Raw genomic sequence first — 19966 nt, forward strand, 5'->3', positions numbered from 1 at the left:
AATTTGTTTTAATTGCCAGCTGCTAATAAGTGCTGCATTTGCTAGGGATACATGAATGAATAGAATATGGTCTTTGTCATTGGCTAGCTAATTACACTTATTTGAACAGCACAGAATTGAATGACAAAGGTGCACTTAAATGCATATTTGTTTCTGTTTTCTTATTTTTGGAGATTTGCAACAATCTGGAAAACCTCACAGATGAAACCCATAGCCAATATATATTTAAAAAATTAAGAAGCTAGGTATATCATAAAATATATGTAGATAGTCTACATTATCACTTACTACCTTAAAATATAAATGGGTTTATTATAAAAAGCTAGAACTTCTCAAAATATATGCACGCAAACACACAATGTCCATGGCACCATTCCCAGTAGAGAGGAATGAAAACAAATATAAATGTGCAGTATTAAAACGTAATTGTATAAAATGACTGTAGTACAGAATGCACTACTATGTTAATTTCATAGCCGCCACCTATTGCATTATTAGGGTATCAAAAATTATACATGAATTTTCAACTATGCAGAAGTGTCTGCGCCCCATATTGCTCAAGGGCCAACTGCAGAATACTTTGTGACAATTTCTATAATGGTTATCAGAAATAAGCTCCATGAAATCATAAAACCAAACCTACAGGATGGCAGAATCAGGGGGAAAAGTAGCATCAAAGAGGTGGACAGGGGCTGGCACTGTGGCAAAGCAGGTAAAGCCACCGCCTGTAGTGCTGGCATCCCATATGGGCACCGGTTCTTGTCCCGGCTGCTCCACTTCCGATCCAGCTCTCTGCTATGGCGTGGGAAAGCAGTAGAAAATGTCCCAAGTCCTTGGGCCCATGTATCTGCATGGGAGACCCAGAGGAAGCTTCTGGCTCCTTGCTTCAGATTGTGCAGCTCCAGCCACTGCAGTCAATTGGGGAGTGAACCAGTGGATGGGAAATCTCTCTCTCTCTCTCTCTGCCTCTCCTTCTCTCTCTATGTAACTCTGACTTTCAAATAAATAAATCTCTTTAAAAAAGAGGTGGACAAACTATGGGAGGATAGAAAAGTATATAAAAGTGTAGCATGTTTTCTGGAAAATATATGCAAATAAACAATAATTGAGGGAAAAAACATCCACAGGTGCAGAAAAAAACTTTAATAAACATGTTTTATGTGTGTGAGCCAAGGTTACATGCAGAGAAGGGCTGACCTACTCTACAAAGGAATTTGGATTCTCCTCTTGTAGACATTGAATAGCATGCCATTAAAGCCATTATGGGAAATAAAACATCATCAGACTTCTGAGTTGAGAGCTGCTGAGGAAGCAGAACCCACAAGACTCTGATGTAACAACTGTGAGAAGAAAAAGAATGGGAGACATCAGCGGTAATGCCCAAGTTTCTGACTTGGGCAACTGGGCAAACAGTAATCTCCAAAGATAATCTGAGAAGAACCAGTGATTTTGTGTGCAAAAGGGGGAGATCATAGTTGCATATCAGGAGATGTGCGGTATGCCATTTTTGAGATCCTTGAAGGGCATGGAGGCAGTCATTTCTAGCCGGAAGGAAACTGGAGAAAAAGATGTGGAACTCAGATGCTACCTGCAGTCCAGTACTTATGGGTAGCTGCTTCAGGCTTTGGAAAGACCCTTTGCTCCTGAGAAGAGCTGTGCCAGGTGCTCAGCGTTTTTCTCACACTGACACAGGGTCGGGAGACACAGAATATCCCAGTCCACTGGCCAACACAGCTGCAGTAGAGTTAAATAGACTCTAGTGACCTAGACGTTGGGGTTCAGAGTGTCACATGGGGGACCATGGAGAAACAGGCAGGAAAGGGGCAATGTGACATGGGGGTCCTCTGCTAAAAAGGCAAAAAAGAACACACAAGTGGCACAGAAGTTAATTTGCCACTTGGAACATCCAGCTCCCATATCAGAGTGCTTGGTGTTTGTTGCAGCTACTGCCAATCCAGTTTTCTGTTGATATGCACCCTAACAGTCTCAAATGCTTTGGTTTCCACCCCCTAAATGAGGAACTTGGATTGAGTTAGAGGCTCTTGGCTTTGGCCCTGGTTCAGCCCTGGCTACTGCAAGCAGACTCATAGAATGACGGTCACTTTAAATAGTACTCTGACCTCAGAATCAGCACTCAAGGTATTCTGGTCTACAGAAAAACCCATGCACACACTTCAAGCATGGAAAGCCAAGACACTGTGGCATAAAATGCCCCACATGAAGGATCTCTGTGGATGAGACCCCAACAGAAAGAAGTGGTCATCAAAGAAGGAGGTACTTTTCTCTGAAGGGAGGAGAGAACTTCCACTTTGCATATGGCCTTGTCTAAATACTTGACAGAGTTTGTGGATTCAAAAGGCTTCCACAGTCAAGGCAGATCATGTGAAGAGCCTTGGGTTATCACTGACATTGTACATAAGAGTGTTAGTTGTTAAATAAACAGCAGGAGTCACTATGCACTAACTTCCCAAGCAGGACCTCTGTCCTCAAAGAGTTGGATCATGAGAGTTAATACTAAAATTGTTTGCAAAGATCTATCTTGTTTTAATGTATAAAATGAAGTATCTATGTCTCATAAGCTATAGTAATGTCTAAGGGCACGCAAAAGATACACCTTTCTTGGGTTCTTCTTCAAAGTTACTTTTCGCAAAAAATGTAAATTAAACCTCAGAAAGGTTTGCTTTTATTGAATTAAAAGGTATTTTCTTTCTTTGTGTTAAAAACAATCCTATTGGTGTTCTATTGCACAGTAGGGTAATAATATTTAACAATAACATATGGCACTTTTTTAAATAACTAGAAGAAAGACTTTTCAATGTTCACATTACAAAGAAATCTTGAATATATGAACCAATGGATGCTAATTATCCTAATTTGATCATTAAAATGTATGCATGTATCAAAATACTATATTGTATCCCATAAATATGTATAATTTTTGTTTGTCAATAAATACAAATAAAAAAAGAAATGAATCAATAGATGGATGGATGATCTCTGTCTCTTTTTCTCTGCCTTTCAAATAAAATGAAAATTTTTTAAAAAGCCAAAATGGACAGAGAGTCAGTGAGATGGGAAAACATGTAAAACAGACTGTGGAAAGAAAAAGACGTTTGGAGTTCCATCCCATGGGGAAGAAAGCAAACTCAGAGTGTCTGCAGACTTATAACAGGTTGGTTCTTGGATATCCTCTTAGCCTGGATGTTTATCCTCTTCTTCTAAAGCAAAATAAATACATAAATAAATAGGTATTGGCATAACTGGCACATACACCAGATCATATTGGTTCTCAAATCCATATATGCGGGTAAATTCATGGAATATGTGCATCTTTTCCTTTTAGGTCTCTTTCCAAACAAACTACAAACACCTCTGAGGTCTTCTCTCACAGCCTTATGCCCATTCCCTTGGTTTCCTACCTCCGATACACTGTCTAGTGTGTCAGTGCCCTCTTAAAGGGTCACATCTGCAATTATGAAAGAGTTATTTTTTTCAATAAAAAGGCTCAATTGATCATTTACAGTTCTTTTTTTATGGACTCTTTCTTTTTTTAACTTTTATTTAGTAAATATAAATTTCCAAAGTACAGTTTATAAATTACAATGGCTTTCCACCACCCCATAACTTCCCTCCCACCCTCAACCCTCCATCTCCTGCTCCCTCTCCCATTCCATTCACATCAAGATTCATTTTCAATTCTCTTTATATACAGAAGATCAATTTAGTATATATTAAGTAAAGATTTCATCAGTTTGCACCCACACAGAACATAAAGTGTAAAATACTGTTTCAGTACTAGTTATAGAATTAATTCACATTGGACAACACATTAAGGACAGAGATCCTACATGAGGAGTAAGTACACAGTGACTCCTGTTGTTGACTTAACAAATTGACACTCTTGTTTATGGCATCAGTAATCTCCCTAGGCTCCTGTCATGTGTTGTCAAGGCTATGGAAGCCTTTTGAGTTTGCCAACTTCGATCTTATTTAGAAAAGGTCCTAGTCAAAGTGGAAGTTCTCTCCTCCCTTCTTTGATGGCCCATTCTTTCCACTGGGATCTCACTCACAGAGATTATTTCATTTAGGTGGTGGTTTTTTGTTTTTTTGTTTTTTTGTTTTTTTTTTTTTTTTTGCCAGAGTGTTTTGGCTTTCCATGCCTAAAATACTCTCATGGGCTCTTCAGCCAGATCCGAATGCCTTAAGGGCTGATTCTGAGGCCAGAGTGCTATTTAGGACATCTGCCATTCTCTGAGTCTGCTGTGTATCCTGCTGCCCATGATGGATCGTTCTCTCCCTTTTTGATTTTATCAGTTAGTATTCACAGACACTAGTCTTGTTTGTGTGATCCCTTTGACTCTTAGACCTATCAGTGTGATCAATTGTGAACTGAAATTGATCACTTGGACTAGTGAGATGGTATTGGTACATGCCACCTTGATGGGATTGCATTGGAATCCCCTGGCACATTTCTAACTCCACCATCTGGGGCAAGTCCGATTGAGCATGTCCCAAATTGTACATCTCCCCACTCTCTTATTCCCACTCTTATATTTAACAGGGATCACTTTTCAGTTAAATTTAAACACCTAAGAATAATTGTGTGCTGATTACAGTGTTCAACCAATAGTATTAACTAGAACAAAAAAAATACTAAAAGGGATAAAGTATTAAATTGTACATCAACAGTCAGGACAAGGGCTGATCAAGTCACTGTGTCCATATCACTTCAAGATCACTAGCAAACAGGGAAATGCAAATCAAAACCACAATGAGGTTTCACCTCACCCCAGTTAGAATGGCTCACATTCAGAAATCTACTGACAACAGATGCTGGTGAGGATGTGGGGTAAAAGGGACACTAACCCACTGTTGGGGGGAATGCAAATTGGTTAAGCCACTATGGAAATCAGTCTGGAGAGTCCTCAGAAACCTGAATATAACCATACCATTCAACCCAGCCATATCACTCCTTGGAATTTACTCAAAGGAAATTAAATTGGCAAACAAAAAAGCTGTCTGCACATTGATGTTTATTGCAGCTCAATTCACAATAGCTAAGACCTAGAACCAACCCAAATGCCCATCAACAGTAGACTGCATAAAGAAATTATGGGACATGTACTCTATAGAATACTAAACAGCAGTCAAAAACAACGAAATCTGGTCATTTGCAACAAGATGGAGGAGTCTGGAAAACATCATGCTGAGTGAACTAACCTTCATTCACAAATGAGAGCTTTGCAGAATATAATATTCTGGGATGGCAGTTTTTCTATCTTAGTACCTGGGCTATATCTTGCCATTCCCTCCTAGCCTGTAGGGTTTCTGATGAGAAGTCTGCTGTGAGTCTAATTGGAGATCCTCTGAGAGTAATCTGACGTTTCTCTCTTGCGCATTTTAGAATCTTTTCTTTATGTTTCACTGTGGTGAGTTTGATTACAATGTGTCATTGTGAGGATCTCTTTTGGTCATGTTTATTGGGGGTTCTATGAGCTTCCTGTACTTGGATGTCTCCGTCCTTCTCCAAACCCTGGAAGTTCTCTGCAAGTATCTCACTAAAATGGCCTTCTAATCCTTTCTCTCTCTCCACACCTTCAGGAACTCCTATAACCTGAATGTTGGTTTTTTTAATAGTATCCTGTAGATTCCCAACAATATTTTTTAGATTTCTAATATCCTCTTCTTTTCTTTGGTTTGACTGTATACTTTCCTGTTCTCTGTCTTCTAAGTCTGATATTCTCTCTTCTGTTTCACTGACTCTGTTGTTAAGGCTCTCTAATGTGTTTGTCATTTGATCTATTGAGTTCTTCATTTCATTTTGACTTCTCTTCACTATCACACTTTCCTGTTCTACTAGTTTCTGCGTTTCATTTTGATTCCTCCTTAAGATTTCATTTTCACAAGAGAGATTTTCGATCCTGTCGAGTAAGGATTTCTGTAGCTCAAGCATTTGTTTTTGAAAACTTCTAAATATTCTTATCATAAATTTTTTGAAATCCATATCTTACATTTCTTCCATATCATCATCTTCATAATCTTCATAATCTTGGCTTGGGGTGTCTGGCATTTACAGTTCTTAAAGTCCGTCTTCAGCACTCACTGAGAATCAGGTAGTCTCCAAGTCAGTCACTTGTGTGATTCCCAGCAGTAGTTATTTCAGAACTCTTCTTTTTCAGGATCACTTCCAGCATTTGACCTAGGGTCAGGAGTAGTGTGTGTGTCTTTCTGCCTGCCAGAGGAAACGCCATATGAGGACATAGCAAGAAGTTGGCTGCCAACAACCCAGGAAGAGAGTCATCATCAGAAGCTGAATTTCCAACCCCTTATCATGGGCTTCCGGCCCCCAGAACTGTGAGAAAACAGATGCTGTAGTTTACGTCACTCAGACGATGGTATCTTATGTAGCAACCCAAGCAGACTAATGGAGTTGGTAAGATGTATGCTCTGCTCTGGGAGCCACTTTTAAATTGGCTTTGCTTTCTTATTACTGAGTTTTAGTTTTCTTTATACATTTTAGATATAAATTCTTGAGCAGACACGTGTTTTGAATCTATTTTCACCTATTCTGTGGCATACCTCAATTTTTACTTCTGATTGGTTTCTTTTCTAAGTGTCTACTTGTATACCTATCACTCCCACTGGTCTAAATGCTCTGAGAGGAAGGAGTGTAGTCTTTAACTGTAGACCTCTCCAGCAGCAAGAGCAGGTCTTAATACAAGTAAGACACACAATATACACTATTGGGTGGTTGGTTTAAATAAAGGATGAGTAGTGACGTGAAGGGACCAACACATTTAAAAGAGAAGTTGATGTCAGGCAAAGAGAGAGCAAAGTCAGCGCCAGCAGGCTGGGCTCTGTCCCCTGGAGATGAACAGCAGTGTCACACAAGTGGGGGCTAGCATCACAGAGGTGGGAGCGGTCAGTACCCTACATGTAGCTCAGAGAGGGACCTCCCTCAGGGTTTGACAAGGGGGAGACCAGAGACAGGGGTGCTGTGGAGACTCAGCAAACTTCAACTCTCAGGTTAAGTCATGTTTTGCTCTGAATTCTAGAACCGTTATCTCCTGTATCACTGACCTCTGACCTCTGTTCTTGTTTCTCTGACAGATGACACCGCCCCATCATCCGACTGAACGACACCTTTGCTGGAGCAGTCCCACCAGTAAAGAGATCAGCAGATATATATTTTTCCAGCTCTAGGACCCCTTCTTGATTTTTCTCACTTGGTTTCTTTCTCTGCCTTCTCCACACACTTCAACAGATCCTGAGCTGAACCACATACCTTGGAAAGACATCATCATGAAGTATATCCTCCTCTGGGCTCTCTTGAACCTGCCTGGTGAGTGTCTGCACATTGGTCTCTTTCCTCCCCAAATAGAAATCCTGGGGAAAGCGTGGCAGATGTATCAAGACAGGAGACCCTGCCCCAGACTTCAAGTGTGGGGTTGGTTCTCTGCCCCTTGCCACTGTCACTGTCCCTGCCGTATTTGCTCCTGTGACACTGCCTACCTGACTCTCCTCAGCTTGATGGCATGTGCGGGCTTTTAGGAGAGCCGTGGACGCTAGGTGTTCCTTGTTTTATTTGCAGAGTGAATGCATGGTTTCCCTTCTTAGACTTCATTAGCATTTTATTATTCTTATAATGACACTTATATCATTCCAGCATACGTTGTTGTTGGGAGAAAGTATAAGAACTTTTTTTAAAGATTTTTTATTTATTTATTTGAGAGGTAGAGTTACAGACAGTGAGAGGGAGAGACAGAGAGTGAGGTCTTCCATCCGCTGGTTCACTCCCTAAATGGCCACAACGGCTGGAGCTACACCGACCTGAAGCCAGGAGCCAGAGCCTCTTCCAGGTCTCCCACATGGGCACAGGGGCCCAAGGACTTGGGCCATCTTCTAATGCTTTCCCAGGCCATAGCAGAGAGCTGGATCAGAAGAGGAGCAGCTGAGATTAGAACCGGCACCACATGGAATGCCAGTGCTACAGGCGGAGAATTAACCCACTGCACCACAGCACCAGCCCCGAGAAAGTATAAGACTATTTAAAACATTTTAAAGTTGTAAAATTTTTAAAAGATGAGTGGATTTAACACATTATTCATGCAATTGTGGAAGGTATATAAGAAAGCTTGTGTTTCGGGCCGGCGCCGCGGCTCACTAGGCTAATCCTCCGCCTAGTGGCGCTGGCACCCCGGGTTCTAGTCCCGGTCGGGGCGCCAGATTCTGTCCCAGTTGCCCCTCTTCCAGGCCAGCTCTCTGCTGTGGCCAGGGAGTGCAGTGGAGGATGGCCCAGGTGCTTGGGCCCTGCACCCCATGGGAGACCAGGAAAAGCACCTGGCTCCTGGCTCCTGCCATCGGATCAGTGTGGTGCGCCGGCCGCAGCGCGCTGGCCGCGGCGGCCATTGGAGGGTGAACCAACGGCAAAGGAAGACTTTTCTCTCTGTCTCTCTCTCTCACTGTCCACTCTGCCTGTCAAAAAAAAAAAAAAAAAAGAAAAAAGAAAGCTTGTGTTTCAATTTGGAGAATATTTATTGCCAAACTTAAAGGAGTAAACATCACTCTCTTCATGTTCTACAAAGGCAATGAAGTAAGTCCTTTTATAGATTTAGTTTTTAGATAAAAGTGCTAGAGAAGAGTGAGGGAATTTGGAACGTATTAAAATATTTCCTTTGGTTTTTCTAGTGATTACTGAAAAATCTCACAATGTCTTGTCTCTGCCTCTCTTTCCAGTTTCCTTTGCCTTTAATCCAGATTATACAACTGGCTTCACTCCACCCTACTTGGTCTACTTGAAGTCTGACTACTTGCCCTGCACCGGGGTCCTGATCCACCCACTTTGGGTGCTCACAGCCGCACACTGCAACCTACCGTGAGTCTTAAGCCTTCAAAGCCACTCTGAGTTTGCAGGTGGGACACACACTTGACCCTTGCCTGCAGCCATCTCCCAATTACAGGGGATTCAGAACACTTTTGGGGGGACACCCAGTGGCAGAGAAAACGTCTGTTGGGAGGGTGAAGAGCCATGACAATGAAGATGCCATCTACAAAGATTCCTCTGAACATCCATGTTGTTCCAGGAAGCTTCAGGTGATGTTGGGGCTTACAATCCCAGCAGACACGGAAGAAAGTGATGTGCAAGTCGCTGGCTATGAGAAGATGATCCACCACCCGTATTTCTCAGTTTCTTCTTCTGATTATGACCTCATGTTGATCAAGCTGAACAGAGTGATTGAACCCAGTGATTATGTGAACGTGGTCAACTTGCCCTACCGACTTGCCCCTGTGAATACCATGTGCACTGTCTCCACCTGGGCCTACAACATATGTGACGAATGTGAGTGCAAGGTGTTCCATGTGTCTGTTGGCTTTGAGATGATGTTCCCCAGAATTGAAACATGCTTCTATTGTCTTCTGAACTCATTTTTTTATTTTTATTTTTTATTTATTTATTTTTTGACAGGCAGAGTGGACAGTGAGAGAGAGAGACAGAGAGAAAGGTCTTCCTTTTGCCGTTGGTTCACCCTCCAGTGGCCGCCACGGCCGGTGCGCTGTGGCTGGCGCACCGCGCTGATCCAATGGCAGGAGCCAGGTACTTATCCTGGTCTCCCATGGGGTGCAGGGCCCAAACACTTGGGCCATCCTCCACTGCACTCCTGGGCCACAGCAGAGAGCTGGCCTGGAAGAGGGGCAACCGGGACAGCATCCGGCGCCCGGACCGGGACTAGAACCCGGTGTGCCGGTGCCACAGGTGGAGGATTAGCCTAGTGAGCCGCGGCGCCGGCCCTGAACTCATTTTTAAAAAGATTTATTTACGTAAAGGCAGAGTTGTAGAGTCTTCCATTTGCTGGGTCACTCCCCCAGCAGCTGCAATGGCCAGTGCTGTGCCAGGCCAAAGCCAGGAACCAGGAGTTTCATCCAGGTCTCCCATGTGGGTATGGAACCCAAACAGTTGGGCCATCTTCCACTGCTTTTCCAGGCACAGGGAGTGGAACAGTAAGGACTCGAACCAGCACCCATTTAGGATGCCAGCGTCACAAGCAGCAGCTTAATTCAGTACAGCACAAGACCAGCCCCAATCTTCTGTACGCTTAACTTCTGAAATTCCACCCAGCAAGGCTGTCTTCTAATATCTTCAATCATCTTTCTCATCTGTTTTCTCTTTTCTTGTGCACCATTGAAAAACCTTCAAATGTGTTTCCACATAGTAGCTTTCTGTCTTCTTTGATTCCATGGATGATGCAAGTGGTTCCAGTGGAAACAAGCCTTTTGTATTCTATTACTAGTTTTCTGTGAGACACCAGGTTATTTTCAGCTGGGGCATCAGTTTCCTTGACTCTCAAATGAGACGCAATGCTATATCAGGTGTTTTCAAGCGATTTCAAGCAATAAATCAGCTAAAAGCCTCATAAGAATCAAGAGATAAATATTAACTTACTACACCTAAGAAATACATACTATTGTGTTAAATCAGAATTGCCTTTTGAAAGATTGCAGTAGGGATACCTAGTTAAAAGCAGAGGAAAAATATTTTTGAAACAAACATTTTAAAACTCTATATGCTTGTGTGTATGTGTTTATGAAGGAGAGAAAAAGAAAGTATGTTCCCATTCACTGATTCACTTCCCTAAATACCCACAGCAGCCAGGACTGAGCAAGAATGAAGCCAAACCTGGGAACGAGTCTGGGTCTCCCCCATGAGTGTTAGGGAGCAAACTACACAGCAACCACCTGCTGCACCCCGTGCCTGCATTAGAAGGAAGCTGGAGACAGGACAGAGCCAGGACTCAACCCAAGCACGCCCGCAGGGGACATGGGCATGCCAAGCCGCGTCTGAACTGCCAAGCCAAACCCCAAGAGTTTTGAGTCAACACACTCCACATTATTTATTTATTCAGAAAACAGACAACTGGGCACTTGTTTGTGTCTTGACTGCTCTGCGTCTGATCCAACTTCCTGCTATTGCATATGGCAGGCAGCAGAGGTGGCCCAGGCAGTTGGGCCCCTGTCACCCATGTGAGAGACCCAGATGTCGTTCTAGGCTCCTGACTTCAACCCGATCCAGTCCAGGACATTCAGAGAGGGAACCAGAAGATGGATGCTTTCTCTCTGAGTGTCTCTCCTTCTTTCTCTGTCATTTTGTCTTTTAAATACAAATAAATAAATCTTAAAACTGACAAGAGATTGCCATTATCATTGCTAGTAAAGTCTTCTATATATAATTTGAAAATACTGAACAAGATACTAAGCTTTCTCCTATGTCTCTAATTGCAAATCTCATGAACAGACTTTGAGCAACATAAGATAGCTTTGCTTTCTAAGTCCCTGTCTGCCTGCCACCTCATCTCAAAGTGCTTATACAATCCCTAATTAACTGCCTGTAGCTGTCAATTGTTAATAGTGAGTATTAGGGGAGAGAAGTTGATTAGCTATCACCAAGATAGAATAATGATGTGTTCCTTATGAAGATTTATGAGTGCAACTTTATTCATGAGTAAGTTTATTTGAGTATGCAAGTGTCATTCATCACACAACTGACACCATTGTATGGAAAAGAGACTGATTTTTCATCAGCCTTTTAGATCCATCCCTCTCTACTTTCTATAGCAGCCAGGGCAGTTCTACACTTTGCCAATTTTTTGTTAACTACTATTTAGCTAAGGCTTCAGAACTTGGGGGGTACATTTTCTTTATTACATCAAGAAGTAGAAATTATTTGTCCTTTGTAGGTCATTTAATTTTTTTTGCTTTGTTTTGTTTTTCTACTTAGCAATGTTTGGTTCCTCTGGGTTATGCCACTTGAGTCAAAAAGAGATGTGGCTATAAAAAAATCACAACTTATTTTGATCTGGTTCAGTTAAATAAACATTTCCTAAAGAACTACTGCCTAAAGAAATGTAGAATTATGAAATTATTTCTGGATTAGAAAATAAATATATAAATATATATTTATATATAAATAATATATAAAATATATTATTTAATATATTTTGTAAATAATATATAATTATATATAATTATATTTATATATAAATAATATATATTTTATACATTATATAATGTATATTTATATAAATAAATAAAATATAAATAAATAAATAATAATATGTTAAAATAAACACACACCTTCAGTAGAGAAAACAAAATGACACAACATTATTGATGCAACTTGGTTCTTGTTTTCTCCATTTTCTTTCAGAATGGAATATCTGCCATTTGAAACTTTTCATGGATATACACAGTTCACAGTATTTTTAGACCATACCAAGGAAAGAATTTAAATTAGGAATCAGATACTCAACTTTTTAAAAAAGTTTTATTTTATTTATTGATTTGAAAGGCAGAGAGGCACACAGAGAGAAAGAAGGAGAAAGAAGTCCACTCCACAATGCCTACGACAGGAAGGCTGGGCCAGGCTGGAACCAGGAGCCAGGAACTGAATCCAGGTCTCTCATGGAGGCGGCAGGTTCTAAGTCCTTGAACTACCATCTGCTGCCTCTCCTGGTTTTCATCAGCAGGAAGCTGGAGTCAGGAGTGGATTCAACCCCAGGCACTCTGATATGGGATGAAAGTGTCCCAAGTGTCAGTTTAACTACTGTGCCAAATGCCTGCCCCAGCACACTCAATTTTAAATTGTAGTTTTTTGCCACTTACTAGTTACACAGTCTTAAGAAAATTGATTTTTGAGATTTTTTAAATGAATACTTTTATTTTTGACCTAAGAAATGAAAAGCTAAGTTGGATATCTCCAATTTCCTTCAAACTCTGACTTCCATGTCAAAGGAAAGTCTTTAAATGTGTAAATGACTGGAAAAAATTGAAGCAATTTGTTTCATGTTCTTTCAGGAACGTCTCATGTTTACATATAACTTCAACAACTTTAATGACTTTCGTAAGGAAACGGACACTGGTATCCTAAGAAATTGCTAATCTGATAACCTCCAGTGTCCTGCGTGTCCTAACTGCCGGTTCTGATCTTTCTCTGTGTCTGGTCTCTTTTCCTTTCTGACAAAAGAAGGAAAGCAAGGAGAGACAGGGAAGATTTGTTCCCTAAGAGAATTCTTAAAGAAGGTCAATTTCTCTTTTTCTTATAGCCAAGGAGCCTGACTCGCTGCAGAACGTGAACGTCTCGGTTATCTCCAAATCGGAGTGTCGCGATGCCTATAAGTCTCACAAGATCACGGAAGGCATGTTTTGTGTGGGCATTGTGCCAGGAAGGAGGCTGCCCTGCAAGGTAACAGCCCCGTTCCTTGATGTCCTCCTTTTGTTCCTCCTACCTTTTGCCAGAAAGGTGATCTACTTTCCAATTTCCTGGCAGGAAGTCTCAGCTGCCCCCGCAGTCTGCAATGGGGTACTTCATGGAATCCTGACTTATGCAGATGGATGTATTTTGAGAGCTGATGTTGGCATCTATACCAACATCTTTCACTACATGACCTGGATTAGGAACACAATCCACAGCAACTGAGCTCCCAAGCAGGAATTCTGGGCCCTGCAGCATCCTGTCCTCATGGCCAGCCTAGAATTCAACTTGGTGGGTGCCAACTTGAATTAAACTGAATTGGACCATGAGTGTCTGTCTCACTTCTGTTGAAGAGAATGCTGATTGAGCATGGCTCGTTGCATTCCTTTGTAAATGAAGATGAGAAACAAAACTCCTTGGACGTGGCATTTTATGACATGAGGATTTTATTCTAACAAATTGACAACTGGCATGTGGTGGGGACAGGGGGAGGGAAGCCCACTCCATCGCTGTTCTGGCTGCCAAACCTCCTATTATTTGCACTAAATTAGACAACATGTGTTTTGGGTGACTTAAATACATGTGTTTGGAAAAGGAAGTCTGACAAGGAGTGACCCACATAGAAGCACAGATCGGGGAAAGGATTTAAGGGTGGAGACTGTGGGAGGTATTGCACTTGGTATTTGCTTGTCCAGGCAACTCTCAACGGGTAGAGATAGATTCTTGTCACTCATTTTGCAGGATTCTGGGTGCCAGCTTGAGACATGACCAGGAGCTTATGACATAGCAGACAAAAACAGGGCGTTGAGGACAGACTCACGTTTACTCTGTGTATTCGCACTTGTAATCCAGCTGCCCCAGGATTCCACCCTCCGGATTGTCGTTGTAGCATTTTTCTTCCTTCCTTCCTCCTAGTTTCACCTTACTTCTGCAACTTCAGTCCCCACCAGAGAATTTTAGCTGACGCTTTTAAAAGAGGAGTTTCTTTTGGGTGAGGGCTAAACATAGAGAAACAAAGGATTTCAGGTGGTGGCTGCTGCCCATGGAGTGCAGGAGACGTTCAGCCCAGTGCAGGGAGAAGGGACGCCCTCAAAGGAAGCACGTGCAAAGCCTCAGTAAATTCTGTTCTCACAAGGGCTCTGCAATCACCAGACGAGTCAACCCTAACCCACAGTGCTGGTATTTTGTGTTGGAAAGATTAAGTGTAATTGTGAGATCTACGACTTGCTTATTATGTTAACTGAAATTTTAGTTATGGGAGAGATGAAGAGCATTAAGTAGGGCATCTCGCCTTTGAAGACTTTTCCTTGACTGAGTTTGTACTGGTTTCAGAAAGACCATATTGATATCATGTAAGGCCAGCTAATTTTGGTGATAAACTTAAAGCATTGGCACCACCCACGGGCCTCACTGCTAGCACTGGAGGTGACTTCCTTGGCTGCAAACACATGCATTTTGTGTGTAATAATAAGACATTTTGGTAGTTTGAGAACGCCAGGACAGTGATGACGCCAGAACAAAGCAAGTCCCAGTCCAGAATGTGTCTTTTCATATTTCTTTTTTTTCTTTTTTCTTTTTTTTTTTTTTTTTTTTGACAGGCAGAGTGGACAGTGAGAGAGAGAGACAGAGAGAAAGGTCTTCCTTTGCCGTTGGTTCACCCTCCAATGGCCGCCGCGGCCAGCGCGCTGCAGCTGGTGCACCATGCTGATCCGATGGCAGGAGCCAGGAGCCAGGTGCTTTTCCTGGTCTCCCATGGGGTGCAGGGCCCAAGCACCTGGGCCATCCTCCACTGCACTCCCTGGCCACAGCAGAGAGCTGGCCTGGAAGAGGGGCAACCGGGACAGAATCCAGCGCCCCGACCGGGACTAGAACCCGGTGTGCCGGCGCCGCTAGGCAGAGGATTAGCCTAGTGAGCCGCGGCGCCGGCCCGTGTCTTTTCATATTTCAAAGATACTTCCTCTGTGATGGAAGGGGACTGTCTATTACCACCTGGCTGATGGGACACCTTGAAGACTGTAATATATCCATTCTATATTGAGCTGAGTTTGGGCATTCACACTGGCAAATTGGGTTTACAACAGTGGCAGTAGTCAGGTTAGATGTACAGTAAGCCTGAGCTATCCAGGACAGGTATACCCATATTTGACCCCATTATTCACTTTGTTTATGAAGCCATCAGACAAACATTCAGAAAGATGAAGGAAGACTTCAGACCAAATCATCCTGTCCGTGTGATTTTTTAAACTCTTCTGAAGAAGAGCATTTTAGTGAGAATTCTCATGGAGAACAATTATTCTCCTACTCTAGCCTCGCCCTGCAAAAATCTCATTGCGTTAGGTGATACTTCTCCCCAAGAGTTGATTCTCCACCCTCCCATCTTGTTCCTTCTCAGTGCCGATCAGAGCAGAGCAGCACACACTTTCAAGAAAGCCATATGAATTGTTAACCTCAGGAAAGAGAACAATCAGATATCGTGACTGAACTGTATCCTAAGAGTTCTCTTAGATTCCCTCAGGGCACCTTTTGCTATCTCAGTAGTACACTTGTCATTGGTACAAATAGATCAAACAAAGCCCTGCAAAAATTCAAAGCTCAGCCTTGCAAATGCTAGGGAAATGCAAATCCAAATCACCTCACCTCAGTCCTGCTGTATTAGCTATTAAGGAAAAGAAGAAAGATAACAAGCATTGGCAAGAATGTGAAGAAAAGAAAGCACTTGTGCACTGTTAGCAGGCATATAAAACATTTTCAATTATGGAAAACAGTGTAGAGGTTCATAAAAAACTTAAAACAACCACATAACCCAGAATTCCCACTTATAGGTAAATAGCCAAAAAAATGAAATTAGCGTCTCAGACAGATGACTGCATCCTGATATTCATTGCAGCATCGTTCCCCATAGCCAAGATATGGACACGATCTAAATTTCCATCACACATATACACACATATGAGTGCACTGGAACATTATTCAGCTGTAGAAAGGAAGGTATTGCTGCCATTTGCAACAATATAAGACAAACAGCATGGTCTATCTCAGTGATATATTGAACCTAAAACTGTCAAATTCTTAGAAGCAGGAGAAGAGATTAGAATAGTGGTTGCCATAGGTTTAAGGAGGGGGAGATGAGGAGATGTTAATGAATACAAAATTTGAGTTATGCAAGATTAATAAGCTCTAAGTATCTAATGTACAACACAGTGGCTACCATGAAGACTACTGTATTGTGTATTATAAATTGGGTGGATGTAAAGATTTCCCACCAATAAACATAAAAAGATGAGGTGATGGATACATTAGTTAGCTTAAATGTGATGGTCATTCCACAGTGTATACATACATACATATACATATATAATGAAATAATACATTTTAAAGTTGTACATTTTTTATTTTTCAATGTACTTTAGTAATGTATGAAACAGGAGACTCACACACCAGATCAGTATTTCTTTCCAAAGGATGAGGAGATGACAAAACCCACCAGGTTGTGACTGTTTGGGGCCCTGCACTGTGCCACCACCAGGGCGTCAGGTAAGCAGTGACAGGAAGGCACACTTTGTGGTCCGGGGCAGCAGAATTCCTCTGGTAGGTCTCCAGGGAGTGATGGAAAGGCGTGTTCAGAGCTCTGGTGCCTCCAGGGCTCCAGCCACGGAGAGGCTGGCTGTGGGTGTTCACAAGCGGTCAGCAGGGGCCCAGGGCCTGCAACCTGCCATCTCCTCTGATCTTGGCACCTCTGACTCTGGCTCTCCTGGCGATGATATTTGCAACCAGAGCTGCCCTTCCTGAAGGAAGAGGGAACACAAAGGTATGCACGTGTCTGCAGGGCTCTGTGCCAGGCTCAGGCCTCCCCATCGTGTCCTCTGGAGCTTGGAGGAGAGGGGAGATGGAGAGAGGAAAGAGGATTATACCCTGGAAGTGTGCAGGAAGAGCTGCCATCCTGCTGGCTTCTTCCCCTCAAACCCAGCAGCCGCGATCCCCTGGGCGCTCCAGGGAAGGAAATGAGCGGCAGAAGCAGCTAAGTCTAGGGACATTTCTGGTCTCTGCTAAACTTGTTGGCAAACTGACACAGGAGGCCCCATGAACTGTAACAAGCAGCTCAAAGTTTGATATTCAGAATTTATAGTCATGGTGAAAACAAAGCAGAACTATGAAGAGATTAATCCCAAATTCTCCATTTCCCATACAAGGTGCATTCTAGGAAGAAACTCCGAGTTCCATGTTTCAAGGAACGGCCGTCTTTCTCACCAGCACACTGTATGTTAGGAAAGATCAGGAATATGGACAAGGGAGGCAACACCTAATGTGGTCTGGGCATCCCTCCCTGAGCCAAACCAGTATCACAGGCTCTCCTCTCTGGAGCTCTTGTGTGGGAAAACAGAGCCAGGGATGACATACGGGGTGACAAGGAAAGGAAGGGGAGAATAAGGAAGCCGCAGCCCTGACAGCCTGGTGGGACCCCAACCCGTCCACTGCACACAGCCTGGAGAACCACGGGCAGACGGTGCCCCCTGATGGCAAAATCCCTTCCCACACAGCAAGCGCTGAGGAAACAGCCCTGCAGCTTCTCTGCCCTCCTCCCTGCGCCGCCAGCAGAGCCAGAGGCGTCCTTGATGAGCCTCCTGTCACCAGGACTCTGCTTCCCAGCTGACGCTCACTTGGAGTATTGGGCTTTCACCACGGCAGCCAAGCGCCGCAGGCAACTACCTTAAAACAGAGAGAAGGCTCACCGTTTGGTGGGTTGGAATCCAAGGCTGCGTGGCCTCAATGGCTTGGCATCTGGTGAGGCCGGCGGATAGCAGTGGGGGCATGCGTGGAGAGGACCTGTCCCACAACGAGCTAGGAAGCAGAAAGAGAGCATGGCCGTGCCTAACGCCAGCCTCTATCACAACCCCCTCCCAAGAACTAGCTTCTGAGGGCACAAGGCCCCGCGACCTAAGGGTGCTCCACGAGGCCCAACCCCTAAACACTGCAACTGGATTGTTTCCTCCTTCTTAGTGTCGTGAACATGACTTTAGGGTTTAAATAGCTTCATGAACTTGGAGGCCAATTCATATTCCAGCTATAGCACTTGGTATGCACCTTGCGGGACAGAGACGCTCCAGCCGGAAGCAGACTGGCTTAGCTGCAATAGCTCTTCCTGTCTCCCACCTTTGCAGGGCTTGGGATCCTGTGCCTCATTCTCTTGCCCTTGTTTCTCTCTCTCCCTCTTCCTCTCCCTCTCTCTCCCCCTCCCGCTCCCCGTCCTCCTCTCCCTCTCTCTCTCCTTCCCATTAGTTCCCACCAATTTGCCCTGGGGGCGGAGTCTCCTAGGTCTGCCCCTGTCTGTGGGTGGCCTCATTCCATGCACAGACTCAGTTCTGACTCACAGCTTTCCAGCTCAGTGTGGGGAAAGCACTCTGTGGTCCTTCCTGAGTTTTTCGCTTTAAAAGATCAGCTCGAGACGGAGGTGCAAGAAGTTGAAGTGGGGTAAGTAGTGAGAATGGGGTCTCACAGGGAAGATGGCTGTGAATTCCAGGGCTGTGAGTGCAGTGTTGAGAGATCCAGCCCTCCCCTTTTCTGACCTCCCAGCATTTCCACAATCCTTCTCTGAGGACTGGTACTGGCCTCAGTGTACAACATGTATGTTAGAGATGCATCCCACGGAGGGCAACACCGGGCCAGTTGATCATTTGTCCTATCCCACTGCATTATTCTAAAGACTTCCCCTGTTGTATTGTCCAGCCCACTGAGCTGGATGGAGGTGCTTTCTGCATTTTATAGACACAGAACTAGATCAGGGCAGAAGAGAGACTTACCCAAAGCTCGCAGGTGATAGTGCCAAGATCCGTACTCAAGTCCCCCAGAACTGGAGTCAAAGTGCTATGCTATTCGGGCAGAGAATGTTTCACGAACGGTAAAGGGAGAAGTCATCTCTTGTGGTTAGGAGGCCGGAAGGCAGACTACGTGGAGAAGTAGGCTTAGGAGGCCTGCAAGCCGAGGAGGAGGGCTTGGCGTCTATGTATGTGGTTTTTACTCAGATACTCAAGGAAGCTTTCTCGTTGTGTCTTTGCTGCAGGTGCAGAAGAGAGTTCTGCCCTGGGTCACGTTGGCCACACGCAGCGTCAGCTCCATGTCACTGACCCGTGTAGCCAGGTAATCTGCTCCAGGACGGGATACGGCCTCCTCATCCCCAGGACTACGCAGAGAGGCCAGACTCTGTAGCTGCCCCTGGAGATCCTGCTGGTACCAGCTCATCCAGGGGTACTGGGCATCCCTCAGGATGCAGTGCAGGGTCCTGGACTGTCCACGGGGCACGAGGACCCACCGGGGCCTTTGCTCCACCAGGCTTGCAGCGGCATCTGAAATACACAGCAGGGCCAGTCGAAGATCGATGGAGTGGACATCCTCGGGAGAAATAAGTGAGTTAAGTCCTCCAGAGGGAGACCAGAGACTGATGCTGACAGGAGACTGCTGAGAGCAGAAGGCAGGGTGAGGGGTAATGCCTGGGGTGGCTGTGGCAGGGCAGGGGTTAGGGAGCCACTGCCCATGGTACCCCGCGACTGGGCCCCTCTCCCCTCCTGAGCTTGCCGTCTGACCTGAATCCGCAGCAGCCACAAGCAGCCAGCCACACAGAATGGGAAGCTGCACCATTCTGTGACCCCCAGTCTCTCTCCAGCAGGACTGTGGGACGAGGCCAGCCAAGTGAGAGAACAGGAGCCCGCCTGGGCTCTGGTGATC

At 44.1% G+C, this 19966-nt stretch overlaps 1 protein-coding gene and 1 long non-coding RNA gene across 4 annotated transcripts; one reads left to right on the forward strand and one right to left on the reverse strand.

Moving 5' to 3' along the window:
- The first annotated feature begins 6873 nt into the window (after positions 1–6873).
- On the forward strand, positions 6874–13593 carry LOC103345238 (serine protease 58). Its single transcript, XM_008248866.4, has 6 exons — positions 6874–7026; positions 7111–7342; positions 8737–8875; positions 9084–9340; positions 13098–13237; positions 13322–13593. Exons 2-6 carry the CDS (start codon positions 7303–7305, stop codon positions 13469–13471), a joined length of 726 nt encoding a protein of 241 aa, XP_008247088.1. The 5' UTR covers positions 6874–7026; positions 7111–7302; the 3' UTR covers positions 13472–13593.
- A 2975-nt stretch (positions 13594–16568) lies between these two features.
- Positions 16569–19963, reverse strand: LOC103345237 (uncharacterized). Of its 3 annotated transcripts, XR_011387641.1 has the most exons (4): positions 19825–19963; positions 19045–19587; positions 17977–18085; positions 16569–17031 (listed from the first exon to the last, which is right to left on the reverse strand). It is a non-coding gene; the product is annotated as an uncharacterized lncRNA (long non-coding RNA). The 3 variants fall into 3 exon arrangements; XR_011387642.1 differs by lacking the exon at positions 17977–18085; XR_011387640.1 differs by lacking the exon at positions 17977–18085 and having other exon boundaries at positions 16569–17115.
- Between the last annotated feature and the right edge of the window lie 3 nt (positions 19964–19966).

This window comes from Oryctolagus cuniculus, chromosome 3, assembly GCF_964237555.1.
Source record: "Oryctolagus cuniculus chromosome 3, mOryCun1.1, whole genome shotgun sequence".
Lineage (NCBI taxonomy): Eukaryota > Metazoa > Chordata > Mammalia > Lagomorpha > Leporidae > Oryctolagus > Oryctolagus cuniculus.

What these genes read in the sequence shown, in the direction of transcription:
- LOC103345238 (XM_008248866.4), top strand. Translation starts at nt 7,303, where the DNA reads ATGAAGTATATCCTCCTCTGGGCTCTCTTGAACCTGCCTG. An exon ending in GGCTCTCTTGAACCTGCCTG is followed by an intron (nt 7,343 to 8,736) that starts GTGAGTGTCTGC and finishes CTCTCTTTCCAG; the next exon opens with TTTCCTTTGCCTTTAATCCA. An exon ending in GAAGGAGGCTGCCCTGCAAG is followed by an intron (nt 13,238 to 13,321) that starts GTAACAGCCCCG and finishes ATTTCCTGGCAG; the next exon opens with GAAGTCTCAGCTGCCCCCGC.